Genomic DNA, 21,844 nt, shown 5'->3' on the forward strand with positions numbered 1-21,844 from the left:
CTTTTGTTATCTGAATCACTACTGACAAGAAGCAGAAATCTCACACTGAGGCATTGGTCAGGTGGGTGGGGAAAGAAGTTGTCAAAGCATCATAGCTGTTTTAATGACCAAATAATATTCAGATAATTAAATATTTTGAATGTTCAAATTTTAAAAAGTTTTTCCTTTAAAAAATATATTTTGTTGCTTTTCATTGCCCTATCGTAACATTGCTGCTGGTTTCAATGAAGCGTTTGAAAATGTATCTGTAGCTAGTGCATTATTTATATGATTACTACCACCAGATCCTCAACTCGATCATTATAAATGTATTTTGGAACTGTCTAGCCTTTGCTATAAAAATGATGTAGATAGGCACATACTAAAGTATACAATTTATTTTGAAACTTGTTAAATGAATCCATAGCTCCATTATACCACATTTTTCTTTCATTACTAAATGATTAAGTCATGGTCACATCTCATCTTTCAACAGTTATAAATTTTCCATACAGGCATTTTGAAGTCAGAGATTTGTTACTGAATTTTATTTTTTCCTGCACTGTGTCCTAACTTACAGCTTACAAAGCCAGTTTTTTGGTGAACATATTCCTGGGAGGAAGGGGAGGGGGGAGAGAGGTTTCTAGGCCTAATTTCATGCATCAGGTTTCTGGATACTTCACAATAAAGATGAAATATGTGTATAAATGTGCAACTGGAGTCTGGACACAGTGACTTTTCTTTTTTCTTAAGATTTTATTTATTTATTTGACAGAGAGAGACACAGAGAGAGAGGGAACACAAGCAGGGGGAGTGGGAGAGGGAGAAGCAGGCTTCCCACGGAGCAGGGAGCCCGATGCAGGGCTCAATCCCAGGACCCTGGGATCATGACCTGAGCCAAAGGTAGAAGCTTAACGACTGAGCCACCCAGACTCCCTGGACACAGTGACGTTTCAAAACCAGGAGTTTAGAAATTCTGATTTCACGTCAATCTGTATTCATTCATTTAAGAAGCATTTGCCAAGTGCCTGTTACGTTCAGGTGCTATATTGTTAAGGATAGCACAGATTATTGGGGGGCATATGTGTCCCCACATATGCATAAGACCACTCCAGAGTTCTCTGTGGGCTTAGACAATTCCAACACTAGGTTTTCAAGCTTAAACTCCAGTGATTGGATTTGTTTATCCATAAGTATGTATTTTCTTCAAGTTGGAAAGGGAATTTCTTTCCATTTTGTAGTTTCAAAGGTGCTCATAATTTGTTTGATGTGTTTTTTGCAGTGTCCATTTATGGGATTTGGTTTTACGATAAGGAAGAATGCCAAAGAATTGCAGAGCTTATGAAAAAGTAGGTGCTGAAAGGCTAAGTATTTTTCTGGACGTGATGCATTTGTTTGTGTTTCTCAAGAGTAACTCCACTATATTTTTAGCAGACTGTATCTCTTACAGCAGCCCTTTCCTCCATGGCTAGGAAAACATTTACTATTACTTAAATGAAAAATAAACATAGTCACAACTTTTTACGTTTTCACTAGGTAAGGTTTATCATGTAGAATAGTTCACCTCATTTTTGTTCTGCATGGGTGAAATATCTATAATATGAATTGTTCCAGATGGCAGTTTTCTTCAATATTTTCCTCATTTGTAAATTAGCGGGGCTTTTTTTCTCTGAAAAGTCATCAGTATAGCTTTCAGTAAAAAGAACATTCGGAACATTTTAAAGGCTGCTACACATTCTCTAAAATCTTTCATTTCCTTCCCACCCTAAACGCTTTCCTTTAACTGCATTTCCATGGTTGTGGAAGCTCAGAGTTTCCTCACATCTCAAATGCTGTGAGTACTTAGGATAGACTTTATTTTCAATCTTACTGGAAATTTTGGAGTTAATATTAGTTTAGTGATTGGTAGGCAGTCCCTTTTTTTTTTTTTTTTTTTTTTTTGCTGCTATTCTCTTTTTCTTTTAATCTCTTGATACCTTGTGGTTTGTCTCACCTGCGTTTTGGGAAACTTAAATCAGGGTCTGACTGTCCTACTCTTGGCCCCCTGACTGCATTGAAAGGGAGGCCCAGGTAAGCGTGCTGTTTCCTCTGTGACCGGTCAAATCCCTGATCAGTTCTTGAGCCCCGAGGCTGCTCCCTGTGACGCAGTATTTCCCTGCTTTATGGGGACGGTTTAGAGCCTCAGAATGAAATACGTTTCCTACACATGCCGTGTCCCGGCCAGTGACTGGGCTCCGCCAGACACACAGTATGGCTTCTGCCCACGCAAATCTGACAACACGTCTCCATCTGTGAAAGGACTGGTTTCCAATTTTAAATCCTGGGGCAATGAAATGACTAAAAAGTGACCCCCAAAAATGAAATGTGTGGGACACTTTTTTATAAATAGATTTCTGAAAATCTAGCTTGCGATAGCTAATTGTAGGTAACCAGCTCATGTTGCAGATGGTGATTAAGTGTGTTCAAACTGGTATTTACCCCCATAACAACTAGTTCCTAACACATTCATGTTATTGTAAACTGTACAACGGATAATAATAGCAGGATTTCATATAGATGAAAAAATACCCTGTGGCTCAGCCAAGAGACCGTGCTCAAATTGTTAGCATTCTGCAGTAATTACTTAACAGCTGGGGCAGGAAATTGATTGTTGACTAGCAATAAGCAGCTGATATGTGTGGATTCTGAGCCCTTCCTCAGTTAGAATTAAATCTCCCAGTAAGTTCTCAGATGTCTTTTACCATAAATGGCATGGCCGTTATAAAAATTTGAGCTGAAAGTCAAAGCACACAAAAGGAAAAAGTATTTTTCTTAATGTCCCCTGGCACCATATAGGAGCCATCTGGTCTCCCTCCTGTATTTTTTTCAGGAAAACAGAAGACACTCTTCATTGCTCCGTTTTTGGGTTTTTTTGTTTGTTTGTTTGTTTTAATGCCCCCTCTTCTGGAATGGAATCTTTGTTGTTTATAAATTGCCAGAGGACTATAGGATTTGAGTTGCTGAGATCAATTTTGCTTTGACTACAAGGCACGTTGAAACAAGGAAGGGGGGAATCTCGATTTGCCATGAGGTTTGCTCAATGTTTGAGAACTCTAAATTGGGTTTCCTTAGCAATTAATGAGTCCTTTCAAATGCTCTAAATGAGGAGTTGGCAAACTTTTTCTGAAAAAAAACCCAAAAAACAGTATTTCAGGCCTTGCGAGGCCATAGGTCTGTGTCACAACTACTCAGCTCTGCAGTCATGGTGTGAAAGCTGGCCTTAAATGTAAATGATACAAAAACCAGTGAGTGTGGCTGTTTGTAACTTTCTTTACAAAAACACATGGTGTGCCGGATTTGGCCTGCAGAACATAGTTTGGCCACCCCTCCTCTGGGTTCGTACATGTACTCACTATACTCAGGACTTCAACTCTTGTTTTTCTTCTTTCACTTCCTAAGCAGTCTTACTTCTACCATGACTATAACAAGATAAAAACAAGTGGGGATGCCTGGAGGCTCAGTCAGTTAAGCGTCTGCCTTCAGCTCAGGTCATGATCCCAGGGTTCTGGGATCGAGCCCCACATCATTGGGCTCCTTGCTCAGCGGGGAGACTGCTTCTCCCTCTCCCTCTGCCTGCCACTCTCTCTCTCTCCTTCTCTCTGTTTCTCTGACAAATAAATAAAATCTTAAAAAAAAAAAGATAAAATCAAGTGGGTGGGAATTAGATGGTTTTAAAAGCCATTTGTATTGAGTTTGTTTTTCTTGTGTGGATTTTCCCCTCTATTTTTCTAGCCTAACTCAATATGAACAGTTGAAAGCCCATCAGGGAGGTGGAGCAGGAAACTCCCCAATGATCCTCAATTCAGGAGAGGGCAAGGAAGTAGATATCTTACGAATGCTCACCAAGGCCAAAGATGAATACACCAAGGTGAGTTTTTGTCTTCCTTTGTGAAACATACTTAAATCCTACAGTGGTAATATGCTTGTGGAAAAAGGGTGAGTGCTATTCCTTCCACCAAACAAAATCGAATGAAAAATTAAATCTCTATTTGCTTTTAGCAAGCTAATGAAGACCATTTGTTTTAAGTGGATTAAAACGTAGCCTAAGAAATCAGCAGCCTTCCTATATACAAAGAGTATACAATCAGAAGGTTAAGTAGAAGACCCCATTTACAGTAGCAACTATTAATATAACATTCTTTGGAATAAAATTAGCAAGAAATGAGCAAAGCCTGTATGAAGAAAACTTTTAAACACTCCTGACAGGCATAAAAATAGATTTGAACAAATGTCCTGATCTTAGATAAGAAGATAAAACTTAAAACTCTCACTTCTGTTTAATCTGCAAATTTAAGATGATTCCTAAACAAATACAGACTGGTTTCTTCTTTCCTGGAGCCACACAAGTTGAATATAAGGTTCATATGGAGAAATATACAAGAAAGAATAGCGGGAAAACCTTGACGAACAAGAGCAATATTGGAAGGGAGAGAAGGGGGAGCAAGCTCTACATATCTGATATTAAGGCATTAAAGCCTAAGCACTTAGAACAGTATGGCTTTGATGGTATCAGTGCATAAGCAGCCAGACAGACCAATAGGACAGGTGGGAAGGTCCAAATGACACCCCAGTGTATATGAAATTTAGGATGTGATAAAGATGAAAGTCTCAAATCAGCTGTTTGAGTGGATCTTTAAATAAATGATATTGGGACAAGTGATAGCCATTTGGAAAAATAGAAAATTGGACTTGCACCTTATACCAGGATAAATTCCAAATGTATTAGAAATTTAAATATTAAAAATAAAACCAAATACCAGAAGAAAATATATATGGATTTCTTTGTAATCTGGAAAGGGGAAATCTTCTAAACTCTGCCTTAAAACCCAAAAGCAATTAATTCAACTACATAATAATCAAAAACTAAATGTTTTGCCTGGTTCAAAAAAACACAAGCAAAGTGAAAAGATATATAAAACTGAGAAATATTTGTACCTAAGTAATAGGAGGAGGGTGAATTTCCCAATTTTATAAACTGCTATTGTAAGAATTGAGAAGTAAAAGATTAACACTCTCTAGAAATATGGGAAAAAAGAAAATTAAGGAAAAAAAGACAGTTAAAACCTAGAATTTGTAAACTAGCTGAAATAAGTGTACATAACTGAATATCATATTATGACATAATTACTTAGAAAAGAAATTGGGGAGTGACTTCAGAACCCCATATTTGGACTGAGCACCCTTAGAAAAAAAGAACTGCAAAGAAATTATAAACGTCATTCTGTGGTTTCATTGTTAATGGTAATATTGGCATTGTAAGTTTTCAGCTGTTGTGGATATAATAAATGAGTATGTTTATGTGGTCAGAACAAAACCTTCAATGTAAGAGAAAAATACTAAGTTAAAGCCATTTAATGTTAAATTTTAAGTGGAAATGTTTCTTAAATACGTAGTTACTGACTTTTTCCCTGAAGAGACCTAGAAATAAGTGACAATGCAGCAGCAACAAGCACTTCTGGCTCCCAGATTATTATTATCCGCCCCGCAAAAGGTATCAGGGCTCTTTTTTTTTTTTTTTATGTTATGTTAATCGCCATACGTTACACCATTAGTTTTTGATGTAGTGTTCCATGACTCATTGTTCGCGTATAACACCCAGTGCTCCATTCAGTATGCCCTCTTTAATACCCATCACCAGGCTAACCCATCCCCCCACCCCCTCCCCTCTAGAACCCTCAGTTTGTTTCTCAGAGTCCATAGTCTCTCATGGTTCGTCTCCCCCTCTGATTCCCCCCCTTCACTTTTCCCTTCCTGCTATCTTCTTTTTTTTTTTTTTTAACATATAATGTATTATTTGTTTCGGAGGTACAGGTCTGTGATTCAACAGTCTTACACAATTCACAGCACTCACCATAGCACATACCCTCCCCAATGTCTGTCACCCAGCCACCCCATCCCTCCCACCACCCCCACTCCAGCAACCCTCAGTTTTTTCCCTGAGATTAAGAATTCCTCATATCAGTGAGATCATCTGATACATGTCTTTCTCTGATTGACATATTTCGCTCAGCATAATACCTTCCAGTTCCATCCACATCGTTGCAAATGGCAAGATTTCATTCCTTTTGATGGCTGCATAATATTCCATTGTATATATATACCACATCTTCTTTATCCATTCATCTGTCGATGGACATCTTGGTTCTTTCCATAGTTTGGCTATTGTGGACATTGCTGCTATAAACATCAGGGTGCACGTACCCCTTTGGATCCCTACATTTGTATCTTTGGGGTAAATACCCAGTAGTGCAATTGCTGGGTCATAGGGTAGCTCTATTTTCAACTTTTTGAGGAACCTCCATACTGTTTTCCAGAGTGGCTGCACCAGCTTGCATTCCCACCAACAGTGTAGGAGGGTTCCCCTTCTCCGCATCCCCGCCAACATCTGTCGTTTCCTGACTTGTTAATTTTAGCCATTCTGACTGGTGTGAGGTGGTATCTCATTGAGGTTTTGATTTGGATTTCCCTGATGCCGAGCGATGTTGAGCACTTTTTTGTGTGTCTGTTGGCCATTTGGATGTCTTCTTTGGAAAAATATCTGCTCATGTCTTCTGCCCATTTCTTGATTGGATTCTTTGTTCTTTGGGTGTTGAGTTTGTTAAGTTATTTATAGATTTTGGATACTAGCCCTTTATCTGATATGTCATTTGCAAATATCTTCTCCCATTCTGTCGGTTGTCTTTTGGTTTTGTTGACTGTTTCTTTTGCTTTGCAAAAGCTTTTTATCTTGATGAAGTCCCAATAGTTCATTTTTGCCCTTGCTTCCCTTGCCTTTGGTGATGTTTCTAGGAAGAAGTTGCTGCAGCTGAGGTCAAAGAGGTTGCTGCCTGTGTTCTCCGCTAGGATTTTGATGGACTCCTGTCTCACATTTAGGTCTTTCAAGCATTTTGAGTCTATTTTTGTGTGTGGTGCAAGGAAATGGTCTAGTTCCATTCTCTACATGTGGCTGTCCAGTTTTCCCAACACAACTTGTTGAAGAGACTGTCTTTTTTCCACTGGACATTCTTTCCTGCTTTGTCGAAGACGAGTTGACCATAGAGTTGAGGGTCCATTTCTGGGCTCTCTATTCTGTTCCATTGATCTCTGTGTCTGTTTTTGTGCCAGTACCATACTGTCTTGATGCTGACAGCTTTGTAATAGAGCTGGAAGTCCGGAATTGTGATGCCGCCAGCTTTGGTTTTCTTTTTCAACATTCCTCTGGCTATTCGGGGTCTTTTCTGGTTCCATACAAATTTTAGGATTATTTGTTCCATTTCTTTGAAAAAAGTGGATGGTATTTTGATAGGGATTGCATTGAATGTGTAGATTGCTCTAGGTAGCATTGACGTCTTCACAATATTTGTTCTTCCAATCCATGAGCATGGAACGTTTTTCCATTTCTTTGTGTCTTCCTCAATTTCTTTCATGAGTACTTTCTAGTTTTCTGAGTACAGATTCTTTGCCTCTTTGGTTAGATTTATTCCTAGGTATCTTATGGTTTTGGGTGCAATTGTGAATGGGATCGACTCCTTAATTTCTCTTTCTTCTGTCTTGTTTTTGGTGTATAGGAATGTCACTGATTTCTGTGCATTGACTTTATATCCTGCCACTTTCCTGAATTCCTGTATGAGTTCCAGCAGTTTTGCGGTAGAGTCTTTTGGGTTTTCCACATAAAGTATCATATCCTCTGCAAAGAGTGAGAGTTTGACTTCTTCTTTGCCGGGTATCAGGGCTGTTTAAAGAAGTTCCCAATTCCATGTCTGGGATAGGAAAATCAAACAAACAGGGTCATGTGAATGGGGCACAGTAGTCAACTTTAAGGGACCACTGACTAAAACATCAAATTCTGACATCAACAAGAAAGACTACAGTGGATTGAAACACACTAAGCATATATAATATGTGAATTCATGGTGATGAGTGAGCAAGCAGACCAAAAATATAAAACAGAACAAAAAAGTAATTATTGGCTATGCTTAGAGGTACTAAGACACCAACTCCTTCCTCTGTAAATTAGTAGTTAATGGGAAGGAATTAAGCATTTATCCTGCCTGACCAGTAGAGACAATTTTTCAGAATAACCATATAATCCTGGTTGATGAGGGAAAGTTCTTCTCTACCGAAGAATTCCAGCTATTAAATATAGATGAAATGGTAGAACTTAAAGCCACACTAGTCAAATAAGTGATTCAAGCATTGATCATTAGTAATGTAAATGTTATGAGAAAGGATGATGGAAACTTGACCATGGAAGTCAGTCTACCACCACATGAGCCCACTGACCAGCACCATTAAAAGTTGGATAATCACACATCATGTGTCTCCTAATGTGATATAATGTGAACTATGTAGTTCCACCTTGAAATCTATATTGTTGATCCTGAATCTTTTTTAAATTTTTTTATCTAAATTCAGTTTAGTTAAGTGCTCATTACATCAAGTGCCCTCCTTAATACCCATCACCCAATTACCTCATCCCCCCACCCACCTCCCTTCCAGCAACTCTCAGTTTGTTTCCTAGAGTTAAGAGTCTTATGGTTTGCCTCCCTGTTTTCATCTTATTTTATTTTTCCTTCCCTTCACCTATATTCATCTGTTTTGTTTCTTAAATTCCACCTATGTGTGAGATCATATGGTATTTGTCTTTCTCTAACTGACTTATTTCGCTTAGCATAATACCCTCTAGTTCCATCCCCATTGTGAGCTTTCTTAAACTTAATAGTTTACAGAAAATGAAAGAGAAGAGGGGAGAAGGGCAGGCAGAAAACAAATTAAATGGCACCACAAGGAAGCAATCAGAAAAGTCCTGAATGAAGTGGGACATGCTAAAGGACAACTGGCCAAGTTTCTCCAACATGCCTTTGACCTGATGGTTGGCTTACCCTTGATTGGTAGACTGTGAGCTCCTTGAGCACAGAGAACACCCTGTATTCATCTTCATAAGCCTAGTCTCCAATGTTCCTGGCATATGTGTGCTAAATAAATGGTTGTTGATTGACTGAATGCATATGAATATGAATTAATCACAGTTTCATTGTCCTTCAACCAGAGGGCCTGGACAGAGACACTTTAATCCCAGATGCGGTCAGTAACAACGATTTCTGTATTAGTTTTCCATTTTGCTTAATTCTTCAGCAGCTGTTAAGAGACATCCTAATGACTTGGCAACTATCAATTAATTATACTTTACCTAACTGTACTATGTTAGGCGCCCTAAAGATCAATCTTAAATGGTGATATTTTTGCTCTCCAGGAACTTAGGTTCTGTGAGGACAGCATAACAATGGCCAATAAATAATAAATGCAAATACTGAACAAAAATTATTTTCTTTCTTCTCCCTCCTTCCTCTCAGCGCACACACATATTGTATTATTTTTATTTTATGATGTTTTGACATCTTAAAAGTCTTCTGGTTGGGGTCAGAATCCTCCTCCCTGGGCTAGCCAATTTTTTTTTTTTTAATAAATAGGCTCCGCCCAGCATGGAGCCCAACACAGGGCCTGAACTCATGACCCTGAGATCAAGACCCAAGCTGAGATCAAGAGCTGAGTGCTTAACCAACGGAGTCATCCAGGTTCCCCTGGGCTAGTTAATTCTTAGAGCTAGCCAAGGTCCTAGCCAGAGGCTGCCCTTGCCATGCAAACTAGCCATCCAGAGCCATCCCTTCTCCATCTGGCCCCCGGCACCCCAGGAGGCAATACTCCTCTGCCTTAATCATCTCAGGTCGGGGACTAGGGACCACCCTGTAGTTTAAAGCCTACTGAAAATTATCCAAACTAGCCAATCCTAAAGTGCATAAACCCCAATAGAGGTTCTAGCCTTGACTTTCCCCTAGCTCCTGCTTTCTGTCTCCTGCCCATCCTGAGGATTCCCCATCTGGCCTCCTGTTACTATAGGACCTATGAGTATATTTGTTTCCTGAGCCCCTCCAGTGTCTCCCCTCTAGCTGCACCTGACTGTCTAATAAAGGAACACAGAATACACACACGCACACACAGAAACACTCATATGTGGTTTCGGAGACTTAATTAAGCCATCACTTTATACTGTACCTACAACTTGCAGTGTTTCCCCCTCACTTTATTTGCCCTTCAGAATCTACATATTCTTCAAGCCCAGTTAAAATTCCACTTTTTACATGGAGTTTTCCCAGATCTCTTCATTCAGATTAATTATTCTTCCCACTGAACTCACCAGTCTGTTACTATTTGGAATTTATTTTGCTCTTCCTCATTTATTACAGTTAGGTCAACTTCTCCCACTATAAACTTGTTGAGGTCAAAACAGTGTTCTGTTCATCATTACACCCCCCCCCCCCAGATTGGTTGTTACAATGTTGACATGAAGTACAGATGTTTCATTGGTATATAGACTTGCTTTTCTATATAATCAAATACATGTTATATACATAATGTTAATTGCTCCAACTGTGTGATAAACAACAGAAGAAATTATCCCTTCTGCCATTAACAACCAGAGGATGTAACCTTCTAGGAGCACCTGTGTGATCCTGTTACTTCTCTGGTCTAAATTCTTCTTGGTTTCTCATTGTCTAGCATATGAACTTCGGACTCTTCAAGGATTATATAACATAGCCCCAGTTTATTCTCTTAACGTCTCTACCTTCTCCCCACACTTCCCTCTACAAATACTTGAAACTCCTGCCAAACTGAGTAACAGTGTTGCTTCCTCAAAGGGCCTTCATGGACTTCTTCCCTTGCTGTCCCCTCTCCTTCTTTACCTGTCAACGTATGATCAGTCATTCAGGGCCCATTTCAAATGTTCTTTGTCCATCCTGTAATTTCTGATCTACACAACCAGATGTATATGCTTCCCCGTGAACTTCCACTGCATTGTGCAAACCTGCTTTATATTTGCCTGTGTTTGTGTTACCTCTTCTCCCACACACAGACATTTCAGAAGATGTGGAGATCTGAGTAAAATGGCTCTGAGGTACGGGAAAGGGGGAACACAGACAGAAGCAAAAGAGAAGAAGACAAGATTTCCCTGGGAATTCTTGAGAGGAAGTGGCTGTCCCATCACCAGGAGTATTCAGGAAGAAACTGCATGAGGACATACTGGGGTATTAGGAAAAAAATCTCACTTCTCTGGGTAGGGACTAAACTCAGTGACTTCTGAGATTTTTCCAACTTTAAAATGCTTCAGTTTATGAAAATCCCAAAAAGTAAGAGGAGGAAAACTTTTCAGCTAGAAGTGACATATGGTGACATATGATGTTGGTAAAGTGAAGCCTAGTGACATCAGATGCAACTGTTTACATGAAGTTAATAAAACAATCTGAAAACCTTATTTTGGCCAATATTTTATGTTTTTTCCCCTAAGAAACAACTTTCTGTGAATCTGCTATAAAGTAGCATGATGTTAATTTGAACTTCACGTCCTTTTACCTCCTCCCTATTAGACTCATGGTTGAGATGCAAATGAACAATAAGACCACCAACTCTCAGTAAGAGAAAGAACCAGGGCCAGAAAGGGTCTTTGGCTGCATAGTTGAGTTCTGAGTGTGCAGAAGTGGATTATTTTGTGTTTTGTGGCTTAAGGCAAGAATTAATAGTTCTCTTTTAATATACTGTGATTTATTTATAAAATTAAAGAAATTACTAAATGTCTTTTGATGCTTAGTGAGAAAATTCAAAAAAGTAGATGTCTACTTTTAATACTTTCAGTGTATTTTCTTCCAGACTTTTCTCTTGGCATGAGTACATATGTTTTTGTGTTTTGTGTGAGAAAATGAGATCATGTGACATAATTTTTAAGGCTTTAAAGAAGTGCTTCGGGATCTCTATGGAGAACCCATTATACACTTTTTCCAACTCTGTGTTTTTTTCCAAGTATCTTAAAGTTACTTGGGTCAGGAGAAGCATAGAAAATTAAACAACTGCGGGCACCTGGGTGGCTCAGTCGTTACGTGTCTGCCTTTGGCTCAGGTCATGATCCCAGGGTCCTGGGATCGAGCCCCGCGTCGGGCTCCCTGCTCTGCAGGAAGCCTGCTTGTGTTCCCACCCCCTGCTTGTGTTCCCTCTCTCGCTCTCTCTTTCTCAGTCAAAAAATAAATAAAATCTTTAAAAAAAAAATTTTTTTTTAAAGAAAATTAAACAGCTGGAAAATGAGCTACAAACTATTGAGGTAGATGATATTTAATTCTGAGCAATTTGATAGAGAGCAATTTTTACATGAAAGCAAGGTTTCAGTGATAGATAGTGACACAGAAAACAGCTTCTAGCAATTTTACTTAGAAAGGCTATCTAGGGCTTATACATAGCAAGAGACAGAGCAGCCTCTCAGGCCAGGTAGATATGTGTATAGCGAAGGTGGGGGGGAATCTGTTTTTCTTTGTTTGAAATTCAAGGTCTCTGAACATAGAGAGTGAAAAAGTAGGGGTGTGCCTGGGTGGCTCAGTCGGTTGGGCATCCAACTTCTGATTTCCGCTCAGGTCGTGATCTCAGGGTTGGGATCTCAGGGTCGTGAGATACAGCCCCGCATCAGGCTCCGCGCTCAGCACAGAGTCTGCTTGTCCCTCTTCCTCTGCTCCTCTCCCCACTTGTCCCTCTCCCTTTGCTTCTCCGCCCCCACCCCCGCACTTGCACTCTCTCTCTCTCTCTCATAAATGAATAAATAAAATCTTTAAAAAGAAAAAGAAAAAGTACAGAGAGTGTCATTCAGCGAATGTAATCTGAGCATCCACTTTCTTTTACATAGCAAGCAGAAATTCATGCTAAAATTTTGTAAGTGACTCTATCTTAGGCTGTCTTCTCGTCTTGTGTTGGTTATGGCCATGGAAAGCCAGGCCAGTTGGTGCATGCATCCATACCATTAACCACCAGCATTCACCTAAGAATTAGAAGTAGCATTTTATGACTCATAAAGGGATTTCACATCCCACTTAATCTAGTGCCAGATATCCAAATTACTGATAGAATTCTCAGTCGAAAATGATTAGTCTTTTGTACAATTAACTTTACAAACCCAAGTGAACATGGTGGTGATTGACCCCATACTCCTACATCCTCGAATTAGAAAATACAACCCGATAACTGTAAAATACATTGGAAGCCTTGCGTTCCTGGGGGACGAGATTGTGTTTATAGCTCATTCCATGTCAGGGACAGTGTGAAATATTTTCCTACCTGAGGCCTTGACAGTTGAAACTAGCAATGCTATAGAGAGTATAGAATAGAAGCAGTGGTTTTATATTCAGTTTTATTTGGTGTTTTAACAAGATAGATACTGCCATCATCGCTGTGTTCTTTGTGTTATGAATCCTACTGTGTTAGCAATCGTATGGTTGGTTAGATTAATGTATGATAATGATTCAGTATTTGAAATGATGAGTCTTGTCTCTCATCTCTTTCTCTGTGAGGTTCTAATTTGTAGTGAGTGGCTCAGAACACTCAGATTTGAATTATCCTGTTTATGTTAAAAGTCATTTATTAAATAAAGATGATGTTCGTAACTTTTAAGTCAATGGTTTGAGTCAGCTTTACTTTTTGGTTTGTAGACCGAAAAGGGTCAGTTGCTTTGGTGATGCAACTCTCCAATTTTAAGTCAACTGCTAATGGGTGAATAAAACCATACTGTAATCCAGACATGGCATTTAAAGAATTGTTTCTATCACTGTTTATCACTGAAAAGCATTAGACTCCATATTTTTAAAACAATTGCTTCTTAAGCCTATCTATAGCCTTTCAAATATCCAAGTATCTCAGAGCCTCTGGGTCTTACAGGCTGATGCTGTTGGTAATATTTTAGGGCACCAAAATTGTGCAACTAAGAAAAATTAAATTGGAATTTGATTTATACTCAAATATAGCTCATATCAGAGGAGAGTAAGTAATTTTCCTTTTTGCATGAAAGTCTATCAAAAAATAGCTACCAATTAGATAAAATAAAGAGCGAGAAGTTACATTCTTTTAAAAAGATTAAAGCTTCTTTTACACTAAAAATTAGGTTCTTTTTTCCATTTCAGTGTAAAACCTGTTCTGAGCCAAAACAGATAACGAGTTCATCTGCCATCTATGACAACCCCAATCTCATCAAACCAATTCCAGTGAAGCCCAGTGAAAACCAGCAACAGCGCATACCTCGGCCCAGCCAGGTATGAAGTCCTCTGCTTTCCATTTGCAATGTCTCTAAAGGATTGTTAAAGAAGTCTTACCCAGAGTATAGTCAAGGGAGAGCCTGGTGCTGTTCAAGGATGCTTCAGGGTAAATCCAAGAAAGAGAGATTTCAACTTCAAGATTGTTTTCATTTTAATAATGTATTCTTCCTAGAAGGGGGTTGAAATTTTTAATTTTGGCATTTACCGTATTCTGTGTTCATCTCTTGTGGACTTGAACTTCTTAGAGGATAATGTATTTTTTAAAAACAGCAAACTCATAACATTGTCAGAGCTGACAGGAATATTACCTGCCAGGCCTGCATTCTTCTGTGGTAGGTGGCTGGTTTCCCAAGGCCTGGGAGAAGGACAGCCAAGGCAACACTCAGTTAAACATTTCTGAGCACTTCCTCCGTCCCAGGTACAGTGCTAGGCATGGTGTGTATAGAATGGGATTCCTGTTCTAAGGAGTGATATAAAATTCCCCTGTAGACCTGCTGGGTTATCATTGTATTTGCATCTAAATATATGAAAATGATAGCATTTTTTGGTATGAGTATATGTATTTTCCAAAATAGTGCAGCATTAACAAAATTGTTCATCTGCAAGGCCCATTATTGACTGTCAATGTAGTATAGCTATTTCCACTTCCTATGGTTATTCCTCATTAAGGGTTTGGGTTTTTTTAAAGGAATTCATTTAAATCAATTTTGGAAATAAACATAGAACCAAAAGACATAAAAGACTGCCTAATGAAAGTCTTGTATTGAATTTTTGAAAAAATAAGTCTTTTCTAATTATCTTTTAGCTTGCTTTTATTCTTTGCCTTCCATGGAAATTTTTTATTTTAATAAAGAAACTGGAATATGTTGATGTTAGAAGGAAGCTCATGTTTTCTTAGCCCAACAACACGGAAAGCCCCAGAAGGAGCAGGAGGGGCTATAGGGCAGGAAGGAGGTAGCTTTGTGACTGACTAGGCCAGGGCAGATTGCATATGATGATTTTTTTTTAAAGCTACTGGTATATAGTTGAAAGGATCAAGTTAGTTTAAATGACTTATCCTAAATTTCTCTAATTCTACGAAAAGCTACTGACATCCTCATATTCCTGTGTGTTCTCAGCATCTTCTTACACTCTGCAGGGGTAGGCGGACTTCCTGTTGAAGAGATCATTTCCCTTTCAGTATCTAGAACTTTACGCCACAGTGGTCCCCAGTCTGTGAACCCCAGGCCCATCAAGGGCTATTTCATCAATCAGCAGATGCTAAAATATAACTGCTGTCTTGGGGGTGGGAGTGAAGAATGCTGTGAAAATTTTTTACCTGGAAAGGAGATCTTAAATTTGTAAAATTGATTAGAATTATAGGTTTTTCATCCTCTATAATTGATCCTATGTAAATAAAGAAATCATCAGTTAGGTTAGTAATGTTTCATAGCCTGCCATATAACCAAATTGTATGTAGACGCATTTTCAGACATTTTTATTTTTTCCAGACCTTAGACCCTGAACCTCAACACTTGTCCTTGACAGCTCTCTTTGGGAAGCAGGACAAATCTACATGTCAGGAAACTGTGGGGTCCCCACAGACCATCCACCAGCAACAGCACCAGGAGCCACTTCCAATAAGGCAGGGGGTCGTACGCTCCCTCTCCTATGAGGAACCCAGAAGACACTCGCCCCCCATCGAGAAGCAGCTCTGTCCAGCCATTCAGAAACTCATGGTCCGGAGCGCAGACCTCCACCCCTTGTCAGAGCTGCCCGAAAACCGGCCCTGCAGAAACGGCAGTACCCATTCTGCTGGGGAAGTTTTCCTGGGACCTGTGCAGCCAGGGTCTCCCCATAGCTTTGGGACTTCTCAGCGTGTACAGAGTGCTTCCAGAACTCAGAGCCTGCTGGAGAAGCTTCAGAGTGCCCCGAGGCCAGCAAATAAGTATGACCCTAGCACACCAGCACCTGCCAGCTCAGCGGCCCCAAACCTCAGCTCCGCTCTCCCCACGGCCACCCCTGGCGCCCCAGTAAAGGGGCTGGCTCAGGCACAAGCGGGGTATTTCAATGGCTCCCTTCCAGCTCAGCCACTAGGACATGAGGCTCGCGGCAAAGAGCAGTCCACACACCCGAGACCCACGCTCCCTGTCTCTGGCAGTCAGACTAGCGGTTCTGGAGTGATCTCCCCTCAGGAGTTACTGAGGAAGCTTCAGATGGTACAGCAGGAACAGCAGCTGCATGCCTCTAACCGACCGGCCCTGGCAGCCAAGTTCCCCGCGGTAACCCAGAGCTCCGGGACGGGGAAGGTGCTGGAGCCCTGGATGCACAGCACAGCCGGCGCAGAAAAGCAGACTCCTCTTTTTCAGGTAGATATCTTCGGGGGTGGGGGGGTGGGGGGAGTCGTACTGCTCTAGTACTTCGTGAATACTCGGTGAGACCTAGAATCAGCTTCGGTGCTCTGGGGACCCTTCTGTGCAGAACGGGGCGCCACAAGCCACATCTGCGCATCGGATTATCCCCATAACTTTCCGCCTGGAGAGACAAGCCTTTCTTTGCTTAGCCATCTGGGGGCTTCCCTCCTTTTAGAGGTACTTTATTTGTCGAGTTAAATCGGCATGGTGTTATAAGGTCTGAGACAAGCACATGGACACGGGAAACAACAGAGACATGAGGAAAACCCCCGAATCTTTGACTGAGAACACTTCCTGTCCGCGTTGAAATCATTTGAGATACCAGACATCTGACCTCTTCTTATTATTTTAAAATCATTACTGTTTATTTATTCAGTACATACTTCTGAGCACTTACTCCATGCCAGGCATTGTGCTACTTGAGGTTACATACCTCATTGTTCATGAAGAGGCTCACATACTCACACCTCTGCAGGGCCCATGGTCCCGGGGGTGCTTGAAGTCAACAGGAAAAACACATCAACTCCTCAAAGGTACAGGCTGTTTTTATTTCTATCACCACTGTAGCTTAATGAAGATTGAGAGAGGGGTAAGTAAGTATGCCACCTGACTCCCCGCCCCCCACCCCCCACCACACACACAGAGTACCAGTCAGGGGAAAATACTGTGACTTTTAGAAACACTCTGTCCCTCAACGAAGGTGACTCTCTATGTATCAGTAACTTGGAACAGCTATGAAACCACAGCTATTTCATGGCCTATGAGGAACATCTGGAGATCTGATTTTTTTTTCCCATTTGGATTGGTACAAATGCATTGAAAAGGCATTGGGTTTAATAATTAGGACATTCTCCCTGTTTATTACAGATGTCATCATTGGCCCTTTTGTCATGTTTTGGCAAGTAGCTTACAACAGGTCCTCAACAAGCCTTCACTTTTTTGAAAACAAAGATATTGGGCATGTAGCATAAGTCTTTGTGTATGTGAGAGCCTGAGTCCCAGCGTTCTTGTTCATTATTTATTACAGTCACAGAGGAACGGTTGTTAGCCTCCCGCATCCCCATTTCAGTGCGTGTTGTCCCCTCTTTCATACCTGCTTTTTTTCTCTTGGTGGGATGGGACACCAGGGAAACTAGGACACTAGATGGGACACTGGGAAAACCGGTGTTAGTAGTTTGACATCGGCTTCTGCGGACACAATTCCCATTTCTCTTGAGCACCCACATGTGTGGACCATGCGCTCTTCCTCACGGCGGGTGCTGGGACCCCCACTGGGGTGGCATCCGTTCTAGCTCCTCGGCTCCAAACGGCTCCAAACGGCAGATAGGGACACTTAAAGGAAACAAGCAACCTACCTTCCTCCAAGCTTCCTTCTGCCCACAAAGATACTGAGGGAGTGAAATCACAGCAGCTTCTAGACTGTGGGCCTTATGTCCCCCTTCTTGTGAGTTCTTTTGGGGCATTAGAAGGCTGATAAGTAACATTCTTTTTTCTCGCCTGCATTAGAAACAAATGAGAGCTAGCCGTAGGAGTCAGACGAAGATCAGAATGTCACTTGCATAACTGGAAAGGCTATTGGAAAACTTGGTTTTAGGTCTGTAGCCAAGCGAGGTAGACATACTCGTGAGGACAGTCAAGTCACTGGCAGTGCTGAGCAGGACCAGCCCTCCCTGCACCCAAAACTTGAGCCGGAGACGCCAGGAGTGTATGCTGTCTGCAAGCGGGCAGATCCTCTCAGGAAGGGGGACCCAAGATGGGTGACCCCGATAAGCTTGCCTCCATCCCAGTGAGAAGTCAGTGAGCAGGCAGAGAGAGGCTGGGAAGCTTCCTCCATGTGGAGGAAATGTGTGTGTGCCCCCAGCAGGTGCAAGTGGAGAAGCGAACAGGAATCAGGCTCCCACAGGCTTTGCCCACCAAGAGAACTGGCAACAGTTCCTATTGAGCCTCACTTCTCTCCACGCTTGCAAGTGACGGGCGTCTCTCTCCCTCTCCCTCGGTGTTCGGTGAGCCGCTACTTACCACTGCCCTCTGTGTGTATTTGCCGTGAGCAGGGCACCTCGCCTCCGCGCGTCCCTGCCACATGGGCTCCTTCTCTGCTCATGTCCCCCATGGTGTTCACCCAACCCACCTGTGCCCCACCGAAGGAGAGGGATGCTGGGCTCTTGCCCCTGGGAAGCCAAGAACCAGCTGCCACTTCCGCCAGCCTCCTCCTGCCTCTGCGGACCCCGGAGCCCCCCGTGATCACCAGCAGCCCACTTACCAAGCTACAACTTCAGGAAGCACTGCTGTACCTCATTCAGGTAGGAGGGCCGTGTCGTCTCCCTTCTTGCCCTTGCCAGCTCTGCCGACCTGTGGGCTGTAGGAGAGGAAGCGTCAGTTAGCTAACGCCTGCTAAGTACTCCCCAAGAATAAGGAGACCACGTAACAGTTCGACCTAAACTAGGCCCATGGTTTCTGTGCTTGGTTAACTGGAGGAGATTCGGAAGACTAGCTGTGGCTTTGGGTGTGTCACGACATGAAGGATTTTGTAACATGGAGGACTGCCTGAGTCCTCCAGGCTGTCACCTGCCAGAAAAGAAAGAAGCATGCGCTGTATCCTTAGCAGCCCCTGGGAGGAGTCCGGGTGCCGCGCGGCACCCAGACAGCTCACCGTTGGGCAATAGAGGTCAGAGCCACGTTGAGCAAGCGGCGGCATTTCGGGGACAACTCCGGCGGACTGCTGAAGGAGGAGGGAACAGGGAAGGAGTCATGACTGTGACTACGAAGGGCATATTTTACAAATAATTCTGAAACCTGCTAATTAGGACAGGATAGACTGACAGGACTTCTCTGTCAGCCATGTGTCTCACTCGGCTCTGGGAGGTGATCACAACGTAACAGCTGACGCTTGCGGAGACCTTTGTGCCAGGCGCTGTTTTAAATGCTTTACCTACATTAATTCATTTTATCCTTATACAACAACCCTATTTTTTTTTTTTTTTTCTGTTTTAGAGACAGAGAAACTGAGGCTAAGTGACGGGCCTGAGGTCACAGCTAGTAAATAGCAGAGCTAGGCTTCAACCCCAGTCTGGCTGCAGAATGCTCCTTCCCCTGCGCCGGACTGGGGGCCGCGGTAGTGACGGGAGTGGGAGGGCCAGGCCCCGGGAGGCCAGTTGGCCGTCCACCTAGCGAAGCACACCCTTAAAATAGATGCGAGGCCTTGAAAAGTGGGGCACTTCCAACCAGACAGACTTCAGGCACCTCAGTGAATAAAGCTAGGTGTCCTTTAGATACAATCTTTAAGAAAATTTTTGTAGAACTTCACTTAAGCTTTAGCTGACTTTCAGAGTGCTGGCTAGCACTTTGCACTTGTCTCATCCTGGTTGAAAAGACAGTGGTCTCTATTATTAAAAACATTTTTTAAAGGTCACGTATTTTAGAGAGAAGGGAAGGAGAGGGGGCTGGAAACGAGCGTCTGAGTGTGAAAGCAGATTAGCAGTCCAGTAAAGATCAACCACAAATGGGTGGCCATACTAATTCATGAACAATTAGGATAAAAGTATTTCCCACCTTGTCAACCCATTCGTGATAAGTTTGTGAGGACTTAGGACATCTTAAGCTTCATTTTTCTATGAGCAATAAAGAAAAAATCCTCTGGTTCATTCCATTTAAAAAACATGGTTCCATAGATCTTTGTATAGGAGCCAAGACTCTGAAAGTCTAGAGCAGGCCCTGTCTATTGCTAGGTAGAAAATTACATTTATGTTCCCTCCACTCTCTGCATTCGCTTTACTTTTCCCAGTGTTGTAGACATCGTCTTCCTGGTGAACTCTTGGAAGTCACTCATGCAATCTGTTTTTAGCCTTCGCCTGTTGGTAGGACACAATCTCACGCACAGGGACTTTGTGGGATAAGGAAAAACTGGGATAACATCGCTGTCTTTCATTGCATGAGAATAATGCTAGCTCTGTGCGTGGGGTGCCAAGAGGGAATGAAGGGGGAATGTGAAATGTGGGTGAATTGCTAAAGCTTTAAAGGATTTGAGTGGGAGGGAGAAGTCTCTAGAATTAAAAACCAAGAGCACCACTGTTTAGACCCGTGATTCTCCCTCAGCCCTTAGCCAGGCAGAGGAGCCCAGAGACTACCAGTCTCACGGCTGCCTGCTTGCCAAGACCAAAAACTTTCTGTAACTAATGGGAGAATTATGCTGGTTTTGATGATATAAATGCAGCATATTGCAAATAAATCTTAACTAATGCCAAAAGCAAAGTATACACATTGTGGGAGACTTCGGTGGACCCTTAAGAAGCACCAGCAATCTCCTAACCAAACTTCGAGAACCCCTGATCTGGATCATTGCCTCCCAATCCAGCCTTCTGTTAGGACCTGTGTCTTTTCACACAACAGACCCAGGCTTTTCTTGAGTGAACCTCATTCCATTCTGCCATGTGGTTGGGCCACCCATCTGGACTGTATGTAATGAGCACTTGCTGCTTCTATTGACTGTTGGAAACCAGCAGCTGACTCTGGCACTTGCCTCCAGTCCCACTTAACATTCACACATGCAGGGCGCCTGGGTGGCTCAGATGGTTAAGCGTCTGCCTTCAGCTCATGATCCCAGGGTCCTGGGATGGAGCGCCACAGCACACTCCTGGCTCAGCGGGGAGTCTACTTCTCCCTCTGCCGCTGTCCTCCACTCATTCTCTCTCTCTCTCTCAAATGAATAAATAAAATCTTAAAAAAAAAATTCACACATGCAGTGAAGAACTACCAGCCGTTGGAGCAGACAGGTAGAGATGAGTGTCCAGGGTCAGCACGCCAGTTCAGCTCCTTTGGTTTCTGCCAACCAAATCACATTCCCTTGGGTCTTTTGATTTTGTTTTCCAGAACGATGACAACTTCTTAAATATCATCTATGAAGCTTATCTCTTCAGCATGACACAAGCAGCCATGAAAAAGACGATGTAAAGCAAAACATTTTAAGACTGATTTTCAAGGTCCTGTGGCTCAAGGCTCTTTCACGTCAATGGCGTTACCCTAAATGTTTCTGCCTTTTTTTTTAAAAAAAAAGTATATATAATATGAAGTAAAATGTTTCAGAATTTTCTTCAGTCAAGGTGGTTTTTTTTAATCCTATCCTTCAGTACACTTGGTACTAAGAATCCAGTGGATAGAAAAAGTCTTTTGCTCATATCACACAGTAAATCCCAAGCTTAAATTATTTTTTCCTTGCATGTATGGGGCCACTTCTACAAGAATTAGCCTCTCAGTAGGAAGGGCTGTTCCTGGAAACTTGGTTTCTTTTTTATTAATAGCTCTGGTTATTCTTTGAGCGCGGGAGTGGTTTCCCTGTTG

General features: G+C 41.9%; 1 protein-coding gene across 2 annotated transcripts in view; it reads left to right on the top strand.

The window, feature by feature from the left end:
- DCP1B (decapping mRNA 1B) overlaps positions 1-21,587 on the top strand; it is a 55,271-nt gene extending 33,684 nt beyond the window's left edge. The window contains exons 4-9 of one of the 2 annotated variants that reach the window (XM_032390792.1): positions 1,262-1,328; positions 3,751-3,886; positions 13,986-14,114; positions 15,608-16,465; positions 18,562-18,810; positions 21,377-21,587. In XM_032390792.1, coding sequence (XP_032246683.1) covers positions 1,262-1,328; positions 3,751-3,886; positions 13,986-14,114; positions 15,608-16,465; positions 18,562-18,810; positions 21,377-21,457 — 1,520 coding nt within the window. In that variant the 3' untranslated portion in view covers positions 21,458-21,587. The remainder of the gene's footprint in view (positions 1-1,261; positions 1,329-3,750; positions 3,887-13,985; positions 14,115-15,607; positions 16,466-18,561; positions 18,811-21,376) is intronic. The other variant, XM_032390793.1, reaches the window with a different exon arrangement.
- Positions 21,588-21,844: the final 257 nt, after the last annotated feature.

Source organism: Phoca vitulina, unplaced genomic scaffold, assembly GCF_004348235.1.
Source record: "Phoca vitulina isolate PV1807 unplaced genomic scaffold, GSC_HSeal_1.0 scaffold59, whole genome shotgun sequence".
Classification (NCBI taxonomy): domain Eukaryota; kingdom Metazoa; phylum Chordata; class Mammalia; order Carnivora; family Phocidae; genus Phoca; species Phoca vitulina.